This window comes from Trichechus manatus, unplaced genomic scaffold (genome assembly GCF_000243295.1).
Source record: "Trichechus manatus latirostris isolate Lorelei unplaced genomic scaffold, TriManLat1.0 scaffold00047, whole genome shotgun sequence".
Taxonomy (NCBI): Eukaryota; Metazoa; Chordata; class Mammalia; order Sirenia; family Trichechidae; genus Trichechus; species Trichechus manatus.
Genome location: NW_004443983.1, coordinates 9,090,291 through 9,110,484, shown reverse-complemented (window position 1 = coordinate 9,110,484; position 20,194 = coordinate 9,090,291). Strand labels below are relative to the sequence as shown.

Here is a 20,194-nt window from a genome sequence, read left to right as displayed (position 1 = left end):
ATAGTACTCCATTGTGTGTATGTACCATAGTTTGTTTATCCATTCATCTGTTGATGGGCATCTAGGTTGTTTCCATCGTTTTGCTATTGTGAACAACGCTGCCATGAACATAGGTGTGCAGGTGTCTATTCGAGTGATGACTCTTATTTGTCTAGGATATATTCCTAGGAGTGGGATTGCTGGATCGTATGGTATGTCTATTTCTAGCTTTATGAGGAAGCACCATAACATTTTCCAAAATGGGTGCTCTTTATTATAGTTTTTTTCTATTCTAGTATGCAGAACGTTTTTAATCAGAATGGATATTGGATTTTGTCAAATGCTTCTTCTGCATCTTGAGATGATCATACAGTTTTTCTTTTTTTAATCTGTTAATATTTTGTATTGCATTTGATTGAATCTATTTTCATGAGGGATATTGCTCTGTAGTTTTCTTAAAATGTTTCTGGTTTTGGTATTAGGGTAATGCTGCCCTCGTAGAATGAGTTGAGAAGCGTTCCCTCTCATGAATTTCTGGAAGAGTTTGTGTAGAATTGTTATTATTTCTTCCTTAAGTGTTTGGTAGACTTTACCAGTGAAGCCATCTGGGCTTGGAGTTTTCTTTGTAGGAAGGTTTTTAAATAAAAATTATAAATTTTTAAATAGATATAGTGCTGTATAGATTATCTGTTTCTTCTTGGGTACACTTTGGTTTGTGTCTTTCAGAGAATTTATCCATTTCATCTAAAAGTTAACAAATTTGTTGGCATAAAGTTCATAATAATTCCCTTCTCTTTTTAATATGTCTAATCTGTAGTGATGTCACATCTTTCCTGATATTGGTAATTGGTGTCTTCTCTCTGCCTGATGAGTCTAAATTTTTATCAATTTCACTGACCTTCTAAAAGAACCACCTTCTAGTTTCATAGATTTTTCTCTTTTTTATATTTCATTGGTTTCCACTCTGATCTTTTATTTCCTTTCTTCTGCTTATTTTGGGTTTAATTTGTTCTTCATCTGGTTTCTTAAGGTAGAAGCTGAGGTCATTGATTTGAGACCTCTTTTCAAATTTGAAGAGTACTGGGCACTTATTGTAGAATGTCCTTTGATTTGGGCTTATCGTATATTTCTTCATCAATAAATTTAAGTTATGCATTTTTGGAAGACTGCTACAGAAATGTACCTTTCAAAGTGCATCATGAGGAGACATATGATGTCACTATGTCTCATTACTGGTGATAATTTTAATTACTTGGTTAAGGAGGGGAATATCTGCCAGATTTCTCCCCAGGAAAGCAACTCTTTTTCTCATTGTAATTAATTAGTATCTTTTGGAGAGAGATTTTGAAACTGTAATATCTTTTCTTCATCATGCTTTATAGTATCTCATTTAAATTTAATCCTCATAATAAGCCTGTGGAAACAGAAGTATTGATTTCCAATTTATAGTTTTGAAAAAGAGGCTCTGGGAATTAAATGACTTGTTCAAGGCTAGGATTAGAATTTGGTTCTAGCCATACAGTTGATTGTTTGCACTGTGCCACCCTGGAAATGAGCTAAACAGACAAAATTGAGAGAGAAAAGGTACAAATTACATTATAAACATTATATTTCACTCTTACGTGAAATGGTATTACTTTTGATATTAATATGTGAATATAGAGCCCTGGCGGCAGTGGTTGAGAACTTGGCTGCTAACCAAAAGGTCAGCAGTTTGAATCTGCCAGCTGCTCTTTGGAAACCCTACGGGGGCAGTTCTGCTCTGTCCTATAGGGTCGCTATGGTTGGAACCAACTCGATGGCACATGACAACAACATGTGAATATAGGTAATTGCTTGCTAATTTAATCAGCACACTTGTCTTTTTTCCCCCAGTGTGCTGCATCACCCAACATAATATATATTTTACTTACTTATTGTATATTGCCTCTCTCTTTCTACTATATTGTAAAGCCACCAGTTGCTGTTGAGTTGATTCTGATTCCTGTGTGTCAGAGTAAAACTGTGCTCGATAGGGTTTTCAGTGGCTGGTTTTCGGGAAGCAGGTCACCAGGCCATTCTTTTGAGGTGCCTCTGGGTGGACTTGAACCTCAAAAGTTACAGCCTAGGGACTCCCCACACTACGTTGTAGGCACCTTGAAAAAAGGGATTTTAGTCTATTTTATCCACTACGGAATCCCCACCACTTTTAGTTCTAATAGCAACTCTATGAAATTGTTAACTCCATTTTATAGATCAGTTTAGTGACATGTACAAGGTCTCGTAGTTAGCAGCAAAATAGGGATGCAAACCCTGGTAGTATGGTTCTAGAGTCCGTGTTTTTAATCGCTATAATATAGGCACCCAAGAAATATTTGTGAATGTATGTGTATTTATAAACACACACACACGAAAACAGAAGAAATTTGTGATTTTTAACTTACTTTAATTTACTTTTTTATTATTTTATTGTACTTTAAGTGAAAGTTTACAGCTCAAGTTAGTTTCTTGTACAAAAATTTATACACACGTTGTTATGTGACCTTAGTTGCTATCCCTATAATGTGACAGCACACTCTCCCTTGCCACCCCGGATTTCCCATGTCCATTCAACCAGCTCTTTTCTTATCCCTTTCCGCCTTCTCGTCTTGCCTCCGGATGGGAGCTGCCCATTTAGTCTCGTTTATCTACTTGAACTAAGAAGCACACTCTTCATGAGTATCATCTTATGTCGTATAGTCCTGTCTAATCTTTGTGTGAAGAGTTGGCTTCGGGGATGGTTTTAGTTCTGGGTTAACAGAGACTCTGGGGGCCACGTCTTCTGGGGTTCCTCCAGCGTCAATCAGACCGTCGAGTCTGGTCCTTTTACTAGAATTTGAGTTCTGCACCCTGATTTTCTCCTGCTCCATCAGGGACTCTGTTGTGTTCCCTGTCAGGGTGGTCATTGGTGGTAGCCGGGCGCTGTCTAATTCTTCTGGTCTCAGGCTGATGGAGTCTCTGGTTTATGTGCCCGTTTCTGTCTCTTGGGCTAATATTTTCCTTGTGTCTTTAGTGTTCTTCAATTTTTAAGTATATTTTTTTACTAACATTGGATCATTGTGAATTTTTTTTCCTGTTTTTATAGTTTTTATCTTGCCCTGAATGTATAACAGGCATTCTTAGATTATTCCTTTGGTAATAAGAATTAATCCTAATTGCAAAAATTTCTTTTTAATCTAAATAACATCCTTTTAGATAATAAGAAACTTTTCAGGAAAGTCTTGGCTTTAATTTTTATAGATTTGGAGATCAAAATCTTTAAAAGCAAGTCTTGACTTTTTTTTTTATGATTTTTAAATTTCTGTGTCAAAAAGAGAAAAGCTTTGGGATTAAGGTGGAGTGTTCCTGTCTTTGAGCGATGAGTACTGAACTAGCTATCCTAGAATTGTAATGTATCTTTCTGCCACTTGGTGGTACTGCATTATGATAGAAACAGCACTGCTTGAGAACAGGAAAACAACTAGTATTAAGGCTTAGTTGAAAAAAAACCAGACTTATTCCATTCTTTTATGTTAATACCTTATTGTTCCTTTTAATTTCCACTGTATTGGCATATAAGGAGAGATTTTCTCGTAATTTTTAGCTGCCGATTAGACTTAGGCTGATGACTTGAACATTTTCTTTTCGTTTGCTTTTAAGTTACATATTTTTACTCTGGGTGTTTTTCTCTTACTTAAAGCGGCTAACATTTTTGTTTATTATAGCATCCCTGCAGTTACATTGATGTTATAGTTCCACTATATATGGCAATCCAGAGATGTTTTTGTTGTTCTCTAGCAGAATTCAACTCATTCTTTGTATATGGGCTGAACCAAAAGAAGCAGTGCAAGCAGGCTTCTCAGGGACAAGGTATAAGAGACATCTTAATTACAGTAATTTCCAATCTTTTTGACCTTTTGTTTCACCTTTGTTAAAACCTGATTATTTTTGGATAATTTTAGATTTTGGACAGGGATGTAAAAATTGTTTTCCAAATATTGTTAAAAGCAAAACCAAGCCTGTTGCCACCAAGGTGATTCCAACTCATAGCGACCCTGTAGGACAGAGTAGAACTGCCCCATAGGGTTTCCAAGAATGGCAAGTAGATTTGAACTGCTGACCTTTTGGTTAGCAGCTGAGCGCTTAACCACTGAGCCACCAGGGCTTCAAGCATGTGTTAGGATAACCTTAAGACATTTTTAAAAAAAATTTTAATTTAATTTTATTGTGTTTTAAGTGAAAGTTTACAATGCAAGTGAGTCTCTCATACAAAAATTTATACATACATTGTTATGTGACCCTAATTGCTCTCCCTATACTGTGACAGCATCTTCCTCATTTCCACCCCTGATTTCCCATGTGCGTTCAACCAGCTCCTGACCCTCTCTGCCTTCTCATCTCACCTCTGGACAGGAGCTGCCCATTTAGTCTCATGTATCTTCTTGAGCTAAGAAGCACACTCTTCATGAGTATCATTTTATGTCCCGTAGTCCAGTCTAATCTTTGTCTGAAGAGTTGGCCTTGGGCATGGTTTCAGTGCTAGGGTGACAGAGAGTGTGGGGGCCATGCTTTCTGGGGTTCCTTCAGTGTCAGTAGGACCATTAAGTCTGGTCTTTTTACTAGAATTTGTGTTTTGCACCCTACTTTTCTCCTGCTCCATCAGGGACTGTCTGTTGTGTTCCCTGTCAGGGCGGTCATTGGTGGTAGCCGGGCATCATCTAGTTAGTTCTTCTGGTCTCAGACTGATGCAGTTTCCGGGTTATGTGGCCCTTTCTTTCTCTTGGGTTAATACTTTCCTTGTGTCTTTGGTGTTCTTCATTCTCCTTTACTCCAGGTGGGTTGGGACCAATTGATGCATCTTAGATGGCCACCCGCTAGCTCTTAAGACCCCAGATGCCACTCACCAAAGTAGGATGCAGAACATTTTAATAAACTTTGTTATGCTAGTTGACCTAGATGTCCCCTGAAAGCATGGTCCCCAGACCTCTGCTCCTGCAATTCTGTCCCTCGAAGTGTTTGGTTATATTCAGGAAACTTCTTAGCTTTGGTTTAGTCCAGCTGTGCTGACTTCCCCTGTAGTGTGTATTGTTCTTCCCTTCACCTAATACTTGTCTACTATCTAGTTAGTGAATAACCCTCACCCTCCCTCCCCACCTTCGTAACCATCAAAGAATGTTTTCTTCTGTGTTTAAATCTTTTCTTGAGTTGTTATAATAGTGGTCTTATACAGTATTTGTACTTCTGTGACTGACTAAATTCACTCAGCATAATGCCTTCCAGAGTCCTCCATGAACCTTAAGACATTTTTATTGTCATTTGGGGAATCACATAGGTTAGGGATTTTGCACTTGGAACACCATCTTGGCAGTTCACTTGTGGGTTCAAGATTTCATATTATTGCTTATTATTCGGCAAAACAGTGTATTATAGTAATGAAACTGACTGATATTCATGATTTAATCTTGATAAAATTTGGACAGAGGAATTTATTGGTTGATTCAGTCTACCTCTTCTGCAGGCTTTTAGGGCATAGATTATAGGCAAAGGATTTTATTGTTTGTCTGTGCTGGTATTCTTTGGGTAGCACTTTTTTTTTTTTTTTTTTTTTTTGTCTATCGTTAAGGGTGTTCCTCTTTTTTTTTTTTTTTAATTGTGCTTTAAATGAAGGTTTACAGAGCAAATTAGTTTCTCATTAAACAGTTAATACACATTTTGTTTTGGGACACTGGTTGCCAACCCCATGACATGTCAACAGTCTTTCCTTCTCAACCGTGGATTCCGTGTTACCAGCTTTCCTGTCCCCTACTGCCTTCTAGTCCTTGCCCCGGGATAGTGTGCCCCTTTAGTCTCATTTTGTTTTATGGGTCTGTCTAATCTTTTTTTTTGTCATTTTTTGCAACCTTTTTTTTTGTTGTTGCTGTACTTCAGGTGAAGGCTTACAGAACAAATAGTTTCTCATGAAACAGTAGTACACATATTGTTTTATGACATTGGTTAACAACCCCACAATATGTCAACCCTCTAACTTCTCAACCTTTTTTTTTGGTGAAAATATGCATAGCCAAAGGTACACCATTTCAAAAATTTCTACATGCACAGTTCAGTGACATTGACTACGCTCTTCCAATTGTGCTGTTATTCTCACTTAAGGTGAAGGCTTATAGAACAAAAGAGTTTCTCGTTTAGCAGTTAGTACACATGTTGCCCTGTGACAATGGTTAACAATCTCACAACACATCAACAATATCCTTACTCAACCTTGGGTTCCCTATCACCAGTTTCCTTCTCCCCTTCTCCCTTCTGGCCCTTGTCACTGGACTACTGTACCTTGTTAGTGTCATTTGGTTTTACGGGGCTGTCCACTCCCAGGCTGAACGGTGAACCTTGGAGATAACTTCACCACTGAGCTAAAAGGGTGTCCGGGGGCCATACTCTCGGGGTTTCTTCAGTCTCCTTTAGGCCAGTAAATCTGGTCTTTTTTTTTGTGAGTTAGAATTTTGTTGTACATCCTTCTCCAGCTCTGTCCAGAACCCTCTGTTGTGATCCTGGTCAGAGCAGTCAGTGGTAGTAGCCGGGCACCATCTAGCTGTACTGGACTCAGTCTGGTGGAGGCCTTGGTAGCTGTGGTCCATTAGTCCTTTGGACTAATCTTTTTCTTGTATCCTGTTCTCCTCATTCTCCCTTGCTCCCGAAGGGATGAGAAGTCTGGTCTTTTTTTGTGAGTTAGAATTTTATTCTACATTTTTCTCCAGCTCTGTCTGGGACCCTCTGTTGTGATCCCTGTCAGAGCAGTTGGTAGTGGTAGCCGGGCACCATCTAGTTGTGCTCGACTCAGTCTGGTGGAGGCTGGTAGTTGTGGTCCATTAGCCCTTTGGACTAATCTTTTCCTTATGTCTTTGGTTTTCTTCATTTTCCCTTGCTCCACACAGGCTGTGACCAGTGGAGTATCTTAGATGGCTGCTCATAGGCTTTTAAGACCCCAGGCACTTGGGTAGCACAGTTTTTAATCTTGTGTGGGAATGTTTATCTGAGCTCATTTAGGAAGTTAATGTTGTTCCATATGACAAAAAGATTAACTGCATTATAGGAATGGATTTGGTTCACACAAGGTGTGATACTAAAATTTTTGTCCTTGGTGTCTGAACATATAAGAGCTGTTAAAACTTTTCCCTGGTAAGTATTTAATGAGAGTGAATGCTTAATTTTAGAGGCAAATCTATATCGCTTTTAGGAATGAAAGGTTATGTTTGTGTTGCTTTTAATTACATTTCTTCTAAGTTTGGTTGTAGGGTGTTTGAGTCTGCCTGTGGTAGTGTTGTTGGCCTTTTCCATTTTGCCTTGCATTGTATGGCTTCCTTCTGTATAATTCCTCAGCTATAGCCATTCCCAGCTATTTAAGTGGAATACCTTTCTCTTCTCATTCAGATGGAAAACTCCTGTTTATGGTTCAAGTCCTAGCTGAAGTGTAAACAGCGGAATAGGATAATGTTTATGACATCCTTCCTAAAGTGCCCCATCTTCATGCACAAACACTTCTAACCCAGGTTGAGTTAGGTACCCTGACCCTACTCTCATAGTACCCACCTACCACTTAGAACTTAGGATATCATATTGCAGTTACTTTGTTTTCTTCTTTAGACTGAGCTCCTCAAAGGGCAGTGATTGCTTTATTCATTTCTGAATCTATTGCTTAGGATGGTACCTGTCACTTGTTTATTGCTTGGTATATGTTTGAATGAATGCACTGAAAAAACTGAATGTACTAGTTATGTAAGACTCTTTAAAAATTGTATTAATATTGAGATAATTTCAAATGTAGAGAAAAATAGTAAGAATAATACAAATAATTTTTACCCAGATGGACCTGTTAACATTTTGCCATATTTGCTTTATTACTCGATACGTATATGTATGTATGTTTTTTATTATTGCTCAATTATTTAAGAGTAAACAGTTCTTCAGTATTTATTTTGTTAAGTATTTATTCAGTTAGATACTATTTGTAACACAAAGATAATAGGTTCTGCCCACAAGAAACTTAGATTACACAATTTACTTTTGGCATAATTTCTATCGTTATACACATCTTAATGAGGACTTTCATTTCTGATTATAAAGTATTATTCAAAGAAGAGATCTAAAGAGACTAAATATAAAAGTAGAAGTAATTACCTTATGTAAATTATTTTTGAAATGTTGACGTATAAGTACATAAAGTACACTAATTTTAATGCAAATGGAATGCATAAAGATCAATATCTTAGGCATTAGTGAGCTGAAAGGGACTGGGATTGGCCATTTTGAATCGAACAGTCTTATGGTCTACTATGCCGGGAATGACAAATTAGAGAGGAGTGACGTTGCTTTTATCTTCAAAAAGAACATTTCAAGATCTATCCTGAAGTACAGCGCTGTCAGTGATAGGATAATATCCATACGTCCATAAGAAAGACCAGTTAATAGGACTATTATTCAAATTTACTCACCAACCACTATGCCAAAAATAAAGAAATTGAAGATTTTTACCAACTTTTGCGGTGTGAAATTGATCAAACATGTAGTCGGGATGCATTGATAACTACTGGTGATTGAAATGCAAAAGTTGGACACAGAAGAAGTATCAGTAGTTGGAAAATATGGCCTTGGTGATAGAAATGACGCTGGAAATTGCATGATATAATTTTGCAAGACCAGTGACTTATTCATTAAAATAACCTTTTTTCAATAACATGAACAGCGACTGTACATGTGAACCTTGTGGGTGGAATACATAGGAATCAAATCGACCACATCTGTGGAAAGAGGCAATGGAGAAGCTCAATATCATCAGTCAAAACAAGGCCAGGAGCCGACTGCGGAACAGACCATCAGTTGCTCATATGCACGTTCAAGCTGAAGGTGAAGAAAATTACTACAAGTCCACGAGAGCCAAAGTACGACCTTGAGTATATCCCATCTGAATTTAGAGAGCATCTCAAGAATAGGTTTGATGCATTGAACACTAATAACCAAAGACCAGATGAGTTGTGGGATGACATCAGTGACATCATACATGAAGAAGGCAAAAGGTCATTAAAAAGACAAGAAAGAAAGAAAAGACCAAAATGGATGTCAGAAGAGACACTGAAACTTGCTGTTGAATGTAGAGCAGCTAAGGTGAATGGAAGAAATGATGAAGTCTAAGAGCTGAACAAAAGATTTCAAAGGGTGGCTCAAGAAGACAAAGTATTCTAATGACATGTACAAAGACCTGGAGTTATAAAGCCAAAAGGGAAGAGCGCGCTCGGCGTTTCTGAGGCTGAAAGTGGTTATTATCTACTATAACAAAAAAAGCACAAACAAAAGACAAAATAAATAAATGGGACCTTATAAAACTTAAAAACTTAAGTTCATTAAAAAAAGACTACCAAAAAAGTGAAAAGACAAGCTGCCAACTGGGAGAATATCTTCAAAAACCATATACCTGATAAGACTCTAATAACCAAAATATATGTAAAACTTCTACAGCTTAACAACAAAAAGACAACCCAATCATAAAATGGGCAAAGGACTTGAATAGACATTTCAGCAAAGAGGACATTCAGATGGCCACCAAACACATGAAAAGATGATCAGGATCATTAACCATCAGAGAGATACAAATCAAAACCACAATGAGATACCATTTCACTCCTACTAGGATGGCTAGGATAGAAATAATAATAATTAAAAAAAATAAATAGAAAATACTAAATGTTGGCGAGGATACGGGGAAATTGGACCCTTTATCCATTGCCGGTGGGAATGCAAAATGGTACAGCTGCTGTGGAAAACAGTGTGGTGCTTCCTCAAAAAACTGAAAATAGGACTACTGTATGACCCAGCAATTCCACTCCTAGGTATATACCCAAAAGACTTGAAAGCAGAGACTCAAAAAGAAATGTGTACACCAGTGTTCATTGCAGCACTATTCACAATAGCTGAAAGGTGGAAACAACTTAAATGCCCATCAACAGGTGAATGGATAAACAAAATGTGGTACATACATAGAATATTATTTAGCCAGTAGGAAAAATGAAGTCTTGATACATGCTACAGTATAGATGGAGCTTAAAGACATTATGCTGAGTGAAATAAGCCAATCGTAAAGCAACAAGTATTGTATGACTCTGTTTATATAAAACGGCAAATGTATAAGAGACCAGAGTTTATTAGTGGTTACCAGAGATGGGAGGGAGGGGGCAAAAGAGGGTTAACATTGATGGAAAAATCTCATTGATTATGGGTAGGATTGTACAGCTGATTATTGTAATTGATGTCAATAAGTTGTACACCTGTAAAAAGTTGAATTGGCAAAAGTTGTGTGATAGATATATTTATAACAGTGAACAACAACAACAAAGTAGCTATTTAGGCTACTTATGTACAACCAAACACCTCATGGGATTTGGTTCCTTGGTTTGGAGGTTTAGGGTCATGGTTTCATGGGATATCCGAGTTAATGGGCTTAATAACATGTTTGGTGCTTCTGTTCTACCTCCTGGTTTCTTGCATGGTGCCTGGGGTCTTAACAGCTTGCAGATGGCCATCCAAGGCACAACAATTGGTCTCTGTTCACCTGGGGCAACAGAGGAAGGAGAGTCAGGAATTGGAGGAGGTTATGGAATGTGTGGCTAATTGCCTCCATGAGCAACTGCCTCCTTTGTCATGAGACCAGAAGAACTGGATAGTGCCTCACTACCATTACTGAACATTTTGATCAAAGATTCCATAGAAGAACCTGAGTCAAAAGGGGGGGAAATGCAGACCAGAATTTCAAATTCTCATGGACTTTTGCCTTTCTGGAGCCATGGAGGGTGGATGAACCCCTGAAACTATTGCCCTGGGATCATCTTTAAGCCTTAAACCAAAAATACCCCTTGAAATCATCTTAAAACCAAACAATAGTTTAGCTTAACTAGTGAAAAAGATTTGCCTTGAGCATTGTAAGGAGCCCTGGTGCGCAGTGGTTAAAGGGATTGACTGCTAACTGAAAGGTCCACGATTTGAAACCACCAATGGGTCCATGGGAGAAAATGTGGCATTCTGCTTCTGTAGATTTACAGCCTTGGAAACCCTATGGGGTGGCTATGAGTCGCAGTCGACCTCATGGCAGTGAGTTTGGTTTTTTGGTTTGATTTGAGCATTGTGCTCTTAAGAACTATGTAAATGGGATAAAAGTGACAACAGCAACTTGAAAGATTAGATAGAAACCTTAGGGGGCAGTGAGTTTATTTTAATGGAGGAGAAACAACTCAGAAATGGAGAGTGAGAATGGTTACACAACTCGAAGAATGTGATCAGTGTCACTAAATTGTAGTTGTAGAAACTGTTGAACTGGTGTATGTTTTGCTGTGTATATTGTCAACAACAACAAAATAAAGCATGTTAATAGAAGGAAAATTTTAAAGCTAGAAGAGATGGATGGTTTCTAAGTTAATTTTTTTTATTGTGCTTTAGGGGAAAGTTGGAAAGCCTGGTGGCATAGTGGTTAAGAGTTCAGGTGTTAACCAAAAGGTGGGCAGTTCGAATCCTCCAGGTGCTCTTTGGAAATCGTGTGGGATAGTTCTACTCTGTCCTGTAGGGTTGCTATGAGTTGAAATCGACTCGACAGCAACGGGTTAGGTGAAAGTTTACAGAGGCAAATTAGTTTTTCATTAAACGATTAATATACAGATTGTTTTGTGTGACATTGGTTGCCAGCCCTGCGATGTGTCAGTACTCTCCCTTTCTTGACCTTGGGTTCTCATTTCTGTTTCTCCACTTTTCCTGTCCCTTCCTGCCTTCTTGTCTTTGCTTTTGGGTTGGTGTGCCCATTTAGTCTCGTATACAGGCTGAACTATGTGTGTTATTGTTTGTTTTATAGGCTTGTGTAATCTTTGGCTGAAGGGTGAGCTTAAGGAGTGACTTCGATACTGAGTTATAAGGGTGTCCGGGGGGGGCCATATTCTTGGGGTTTTTCCAGTCTCTGTCAGACCAGTAAGTCTGGTCTTTGTGAATTTGCATTTTTTTCCTGCGTTTTTCTCCTGCTCTGTCTGGGACCCTCTATTGTGATCCCTGTCAGAGCAGTCAGTGGTGGTAGCCAGGCACCATCTGATTGTGCTGGACTCAGTCTGGTGGAGGCTGTGGTAGTTATGGTCCATTAGTCCTTTGGACTAAGTGGTTTTCAATTTTAAGTAGAAGCCCAGTATGTTAATCAGATTAAGTATGGTTTCTCTTACTGAAGGGGAAGTTGAGGGTTAGATACCACATTAATTCCTTAGATTCCTATTTTCCGTGTTTTCCCAGTCTCCCCTCTTCCTCACACAGTCCTCTCCCCCACTACCCCATTGAGGCACTGCCAGGGGAGGGCAGTTTTAGAAGCATTAGTCCAGTCCTGTAGCTTTTATTTCTTTTGCGTTTACAACCCTTCTGCCTCCTTCCTCACCCAAACATGCATACACAAATGTGGTTATAGCTGTACTTTTAGAATCTGTTCATTATAATCCAGTTTTCACAGGGTTGAAAAATAGTTACATATGTCCAGGTCATTTTTTAGTGTACAGCTTAGTATATGTATAGATTCATAGACTCTGAAGTAAATCCATACATGGTCACCAGTCGTGTACTTCCCACAAATTGAGAAACACTGTTTGATGTATTCCAACATCTGCCTTCATTTAGTAGATGAAGAAACTTAGGTCCAGATATGTAAACAGGCTTTTCCATAGTCAACCAGTTAGGTAATAAGAGAGCTGAAACTAGAACTTGGAATCTTCTGACTCCCTGCTTAGTCTTTTCATGTATTTAATTGCCTGGATGTTTGTGAATTTTTGCCTTCGAAATAAAGTTTAGTGAACTGGAGGTCTAACAGGTGAAATTAAAAATCTGAATCCAAATTGGTTATTTCTAGGTCTTTGAAGAAACTGGTTTTGATATCAAAGACTATATTTGTAAGGATGATTACATTGAACTTCGAATCAATGACCAGCTTGCTCGTTTGTACATCATTCCAGGAGTTCCAAAGGACACAAAATTTAACCCGAAAACTAGAAGAGAAATTCGGGTATGTAACAAAAGTATTTGCAAGTTTGCTGGACAGTATTCCAAATGAATGAAATAGGAAGTTGTTTTTCAAAACTGCTTAATAATAATTAATTAAATGAAGTTTTTCTTCTCTATTTCAGAACATTGAGTGGTTCTCAATTGAGAAATTGCCGTGTCATAGAAATGATATGACCCCAAAATCCAAACTTGGTTTGGCACCTAACAAATTTTTTATGGCCATTCCATTTATCAGGTGTGTTCATATTTTGTGTAATACAAACTAACCATGATTTTGGTAGTTTCTTTATATAGCCAAGTTTTAAAAATGAATCCTTAATATTTCCAGACCATTAAGAGACTGGCTTTCTCGAAGATTTGGAGATTCCTCAGACAGTGACAATGGATTTTCCTCAGCTGGCAGCACACCAGCTAAACCCACTGTGGAAAAATTAAGGTAAAGAAAAATATTCATAGGATTCTGACCTGCTGCTAGGTTTTAATACAGTAGCATCTTGTTTCTAAACTTTGCAGAGGTGTAGGATTCCCTTGTATAGGTACTATTTGGTTACTGGTCTAACAGATAATAGAATACTTGTTTTTTCAAGGATTTTGATGAGATGGAAAAGGTTAGTTGAAGTGAAAAGGAGCTTCAGGCACATTTTAAAATAGTATACTCAAGAGGGTACTGGTTTTTTAGATGGATAGGTAGAACACAAGAAAAAAGAAAAATGTCATCTGTGGTTATATATATGTGTGTGGTTGTTTTTTCTTTTTTCCTTATTCTACTTCAGGTGAAGGTTTACAGAACAGATAGTTTCTCATGAAACAATAGCAGACATATTGTTTTATGACATTGGTCAACAACCCCATGACATGTCAACCCTCTCCCTTCTTGACCTTTTTTTTTTTCCTCGGTGAAAATATACATAGCCAAAGATACACCATTTCAGAAATTTCTACATGATCAGTTCAGTGACATCAACTATGCTCTTCCAGTTGTGCTGCTATTCTCACTTCAGATGAAGGTTTATAGAACAAAACAGTTTCTCATTAAACAGTTAGTACACATGTTGCCCTATGACAGTGGTTAACAACCTCACAACATATCAACACTGTCCTTACTCAGCCTTGGGTTCTCTATCACCAGCTGTTGTGTGTTTTAATATTAATTAAATATTTAATATCCTATTTGAGAAATAATGTGAATTTGTATGGAGGATTGAATGGATATATTGAGGTCTGATTTGTATAGGAGAGATGAGGAGTGCTGATATATAATTCGTGAAAGTCAAAATCATAGACCTGTGAAGACTGGCTTGTTTTTTTTTTCTCCTTTTTTTCTTTCCTTAGCATAGAGTGTGCATTATTTTTGTTGTTAGCTGCCATTGAGTTGGCCCCAACTCATGGTGACCCCACGCACAACAGAATGAAATGCAGCCCAGTCTTACACATCCCTATGATGGATTGTGGATTGGACCATTGTGATCCATAGGGTTTTCACTGGCTGATTTTTGGAAGTAAATTGCTAGGCCTCTCTGGCCCCGACTCATGGTGACCCCACGCACAACAGAATGAAATGCAGCCCAGTCTTACACATCCCTATGATCGATTGTGGATTGGACCACTGTGATCCATAGGGTTTTCATTGGCTGATTTTTGGAAGTAAATTGCTAGGCCTCTCTTCCTAGTTTGTCTTAGCCTGGAAAAACCAAAAACTTGCTTCGTTGATTCGGACTCATAGTGGCCCTATAAGACAGAGTAGAACTGCCCCATAGGGTTGCCAAGGAGTGGCTGGTGGATTCAAACTGCCGACCTTTTGGTTAGCAGCTATAGCTCTTAACCACTGTGCCAGTAGGGCTCTGATTCAGTGGGTTTTCATCAGCTGATTTTTGGAAGTAATCGCCAGGCCTCTCTTCCTAGTTCGTCTTAGTCTGCAAGCTCTGCTGAAACCTGTTCAGCATCAGAGCAGCATGCAAATCTCCACTGACAGACTGGCGGTGGCTGCGCTTCTACATGGAGGGGAGAATTTTGCCACTGAACAACCACTGCCCCTGTGTGTGCATTATAAATAGTGACTATTACATGGACATGAACCCCAAAGAACATTTTCTCGATTGGAACTTAATTGTATCTAAATTACAATTATAGAGTAGGCTGGAGAGGTAACTTTGTTAAATAAGAATGTATTTTTGTAATAAGCTTGTTAGAACTTTGCCTACTATAATAAATTCACAGAGTTGCTTTTTTGCATTTTCTCTTAATTTGAGCGTGTGTTTTTATGTGTGGTATGATTCCTAGAGTTTTTGGTCTTGGTGGGTGGGGTAAAGAGATAATGGAGCAAACTCTTTAACCAAATTTCCACTTTCTTATGTAGGGTGGTGGTTTTTCGTTTTTGTTTTTAGCTTTAGGCTAATATCTGTGATGATGTGTTGGAGGTAATGTCTAAATTTTGACTAAAGAAAAGGTAGAGAACAATTATTTTTTTCAATAGGAAAGGGGAAGAACTCAAATACACTATTCTGAAACAGTCTTATAATATGGTTCTTGGGATCAGTGAGTCTGGGCTGTATTATACATGTAAGTGGTACTATATGATGAGATTTCTTATGTTACAAAGTACTGCATGAGTACAGCCATTTAGACTGACTCTTTTGCATAAGAATTTTAGACCAGATCTTTATTTAATTTTCTTATCCCATTGTCTTGGGACCCTTAATTTTTTGCTTTAGAATACAGCATAGTTTCTTAGATCTTCTTCCAGTATGGACGAGGTCCATACCTAACCTGTGCAGGATCAGATCCCATACTTTATAAACATCCTAATAAGAATGTGAGTTTTATATTTCCATTAAGAAGGAAAATCCACCTACATTTGTTTCAGAATTCTTTTTTTAAAATTATTTTCTTCAGATTTGAAGAGTAGTCACTTATAGGGAGGAGGTGGTATAGATAATTTAATGAAGCCAGTAGGGATTTTAAAAATAAATTATTACTTCATTCAACAAATATTTATTGAATGCCAGGCTCTTTTTTAGATGTGAGTGATAAAGCAGTAGACAGAGACAGGAATCCTTGCCACTCATGAAACTTAACATTCCAGTGGGAAGGAACAGACAATAAATAAGAAATTAAAATATGTAATATGTAAGATAAACTATCAAGGTGTTAGAAGAAAGAGAAGTGAAATTTTTGTTCATCTAATTTTTACATATCTTTGTACAGTCGAACCAAATTCCGCCACGGCCAGCAGTTATTTCCTGAAGGTTCTCCTGGTGACCAGTGGGTAAAGCACAGGCAACCACTGCAACAAAAGCCATATAATAATCATTCTGAGATGTCCGACCTCTTAAAAGCAAAGGTGAGTAACATCCATTTGAAAAATTTCAGACCATGAGATCATTTGGCATATGAATTGAGGAATTCCCATATCTTTAGCTCTATAAGCAAATTAATAGTTCTGAATTGTTGATCAAAGGCTGCTTTGTCCTGACTTGTGATTTGAAACAGGCTGAGATTCCTTTGTCTTTACGGTTTAAACACGAATCCAGTGTAGTAAATCATAGGGACTAACATCTGACTTTGGTATATACATGTGCTGCCAGTGGAAAATTCATTTAAAAACAAAAATCATAAAAATGTCTTCCAGATTAAGACCTATTGGTTTTTATTGGGGAAAAAAAAGTAACAGCTTATTGTAAAATTTTACTTTCATTCTTTTTTCAGTATACTTTTTTAAAAAAAGAAGAAAAAATAAAAAAGGAAGAGTGATACCGAATAGAAAGGCTAAAATAAAAAAGACAGATAATACCAAGTATTAGTAAGAATGTGGAGCATCTTGAACTCTTGTATATTTTGCTAAGAATATAAATTGGTAGAATTACTTGAGAAAATTGTTTGTAATATACATATATACTCAACAACATAGGTGTGTCCAGTGATCCAACAGTTCCACTCTTAGGTATATACCCAAGAGAAGTGCGTTTTCATCAAAAGGCATGTACAATCATGCGTCACTTAACGTCCACAATATGTTCTGGGAAATAGGATGTTATGTGATTTGGACGTTGTGTGAACACCATATTATATACTGCTGCTGCCTATGAGTGAAAACATACACTGTTACACGGTAAACTTTTTATTTATAAGTAGAGAAAGTTCACGTGAAAATAACAACAGAAAGTACAGTATAGTACATACACAAGACAGTAACATAGGTGTTTATTATCACTGTTGGGACATTTATGTCATAGGTTATATAGGTACTGTACCATTATATGCCTGGCAGCACAGTTGCTTTGTATACAACTGACGTGAGATATGTGTGTTATGTGTGGGAAGCAGTTGGTGTTCGCTATGTCTGGTTATGTCTGCTACATCCAGTTCTCTGATCAGGATTTCTAAACTCTATTATAACCTTATGAGACCACGGATATTATGTAGTGCATGACTGTACAGAAATGTTCATAGCAGCACTTCTCGTAAAAGCCTCAAACTGTAAGCAACCAAAATGTCTATTAACAGTGGAATGGATACTGGAACTAATAGAAAGATTCAGCAGAGTAGCAAGATACAGGATAAACACACAAAAATCGGTTGGATTCCTGTACACCAATAAAGAAAACTGAAATCAGGAAAGCGTTACCATTTATAATAGCCCCTAAAAAAATAAAATACTTAGGAATAAATCTAACTAGGGACGTAAAAGAACTGTGCAAGGAAAACTACAAGCCTACTGCAAGAAACCAAAAGAGACCTACATAAATGGAAAAACATCCCATGCTTATGGGTAGGTAGACTAAACATGGTGAAAATGTCAATTCTACCCAAAGCAATCTACAGATACAATGCAATCCCGATCCAAAAATAACAGTGCTCTTTAAAGAGATGGAAAAACTAATCACTAACTTTATACATAAAGGGAAGAGTAGAGGATTATTGAAGAAAAAGAACAAAGTAGGAGGCCTTGCACAGCCTGACCTCAGAACCTACTATACAACTACGGTAGTCAAAACAGCCTGGTACTGGTACAGTGACAGACACATTGACCAGTGGAACCAAACTGAGAACCCATATGTAAATCCATCTACCTACGGCCACCTGATTTTTGACAAAGGGCCAACGTCCATTAAATGGGGAAGACAGTCTCTTTTAACAAATGGTGCTGGCAAAATTGGATGTTCATCTGTAAAAAAAAAAAAACCGGACCCATACCTCCCACCATATGCAAAACAGATTAAAGACCTAAATATAAAACCCAAAACTATAAAGAACATGGAAGAAAAAATAAAGTTCAACGTAGGGGCACTAATATCTGGCATAAACAGCATATAAACCATAATTTAACAATACACAAACACCAGAAGATGAGCTAGATGAATGGGATCTCCTAAAAATGAAACACAAATGCTCATCAAAAGACTTCACCAAAAGAGTAACATAGAAGATAGAAAAAAAAAGTGGGATGGATTAATAAATTGTAGTATAGTCATATACTGCAATACTACATAGCACTACTAATGAATAAATTATTGCTACACACAACATTGATTTATCTTGCAAACTTGTTAGCTACTGTCAAGTCAACTCTGACTGCTGGCAGCCTTGTGTACAGCAGAAAAAAATATTGCTTGGTCTTGTGTCATCCTTAAGATCACTGGCATGTTCAAGTCTATTGTTGTGGTTATTATGCCAGCATATATCATCATGGGTCTCCCATGCCTTCATTGGCCCACTTCTTCACCAAACATGATGTCTTCCTTTTGCTATTGATCCCTCCTAATGATGTGTCCAAAGCTAGCGTGTTTTTCATTGGCTAATTTTCAGAAGTGGATTGCCAATCCTTTCTTCCTAATCTTAGTGTAGAAAAGCTCTGCAAAACCTGTCCACCATAGATGACCCTGCTGGTAGCATAGCTTCTGATACCATAGCAACACACAAGTCACCACAGAACGACAAACTTAACAGGTGGTGGTCTCGAAAACAATGTCCAAGCAAAAGAGGCCAGTAACAAAAGGCACATAATTCCATTTGTAAAAAGTTCCAAAAAAGGTAAAACTAATCCTTTTGGGGCTAGTGACTGAGACAGGCCTAATAGGGGCTTTTAGGGTGCTAGTTATATGGATGCTTTCAGTTTGAAAATTCATCAAGTGACATGCTTTTGATTTGTGTACTTTTTCTGTATGTGGTGACACAGTGCTTAAGCGCTTGGCTGCTAACTTAAAGGTTGTCGGTTCAAACCCACCGGGGAGAAAGATGTGGCACTCTGCTTCTGTAAAGATTACAGCCTAGGAAACCCTATGGGGCAGTTCTGCTCTGTCCTGTAGGGTCACTGTGAGTCAGAATTGACTCAGCGGCAGCAGGTTTGATTTTTAATATGTGAACAAATTCTCTTTTTTTTTTTTTAAGGAGAAGGGTAGTGCTCCCCCCCCCTTTTAATCTTTGCTTTTTAATACTTTATTTACTGGTAGTGTATTTTTTTGTAGAACAAAGGATAGCACTATTTCAGAAGCCTTGGTGTTGAGCTTGAATTAAAAGTGTGTGATGACATGAGTTTCTGAAAGCCATATTTCCCTCCCATATTTTATTTTAGGTTAGCATATTATTTTCAAGCTATTTTACTAAGTGGTTAATTTTTTTCTGTAGGTAGGTTTAATGTGAGTAAATAAACATTTTTATCTTCTTGAATAATAATAAAGTTATTATTTTATTCATACTGTTTTAGCCAGCCCTCTTAAATTGCTATCTTTTCAAGATCTTTAAGGACAAGTTAACATTAAAAATGTTACATGTTTTTAGTTAACCTTAGAATTTTTTTGTTGTCAATAGACCCAACTGAAATTAAAAGAATCATAACAGATTACTATGAAAAATTGTACTCTGACAAATTTGAAAACGTAGAGGAAATGGACAAATTTATAGAAACTCACTACTTACCTAAATTAACACAAACAGGTAGAACAACTGAATAAACCCATAACAAAAGAAGAGATTGAAGAGGTTTTCAAAAAACTCCCAACAAAATAAAGCCCTGGCCCGGATGGCTTCACTGGACAGTTCTACCAAACTTTCAGAGAAGAAATAATACCTCTTCTACTAAAGGTATTTCAGAGCATAGAAAAGGATGGAATACTCCCAAACTCATTCTATGAAGCCAGCATAACCCTGATACCAAAAC

At 37.5% G+C, this 20,194-nt stretch overlaps 1 protein-coding gene across 4 annotated transcripts in view; it reads left to right on the top strand.

Annotated features, from left to right (window-relative positions):
* DCP2 (decapping mRNA 2) overlaps positions 1–20,194 on the top strand; it is a 53,226-nt gene that overhangs the window by 23,650 nt on the left and 9,382 nt on the right. For all 4 annotated transcript variants that reach the window (XM_004376988.2, XM_023731969.1, XM_023731968.1 and 1 more), the window contains exons 5-8: positions 12,887–13,039; positions 13,161–13,273; positions 13,367–13,474; positions 16,243–16,378. In XM_004376988.2, coding sequence (XP_004377045.1) covers positions 12,887–13,039; positions 13,161–13,273; positions 13,367–13,474; positions 16,243–16,378 — 510 coding nt within the window. The remainder of the gene's footprint in view (positions 1–12,886; positions 13,040–13,160; positions 13,274–13,366; positions 13,475–16,242; positions 16,379–20,194) is intronic.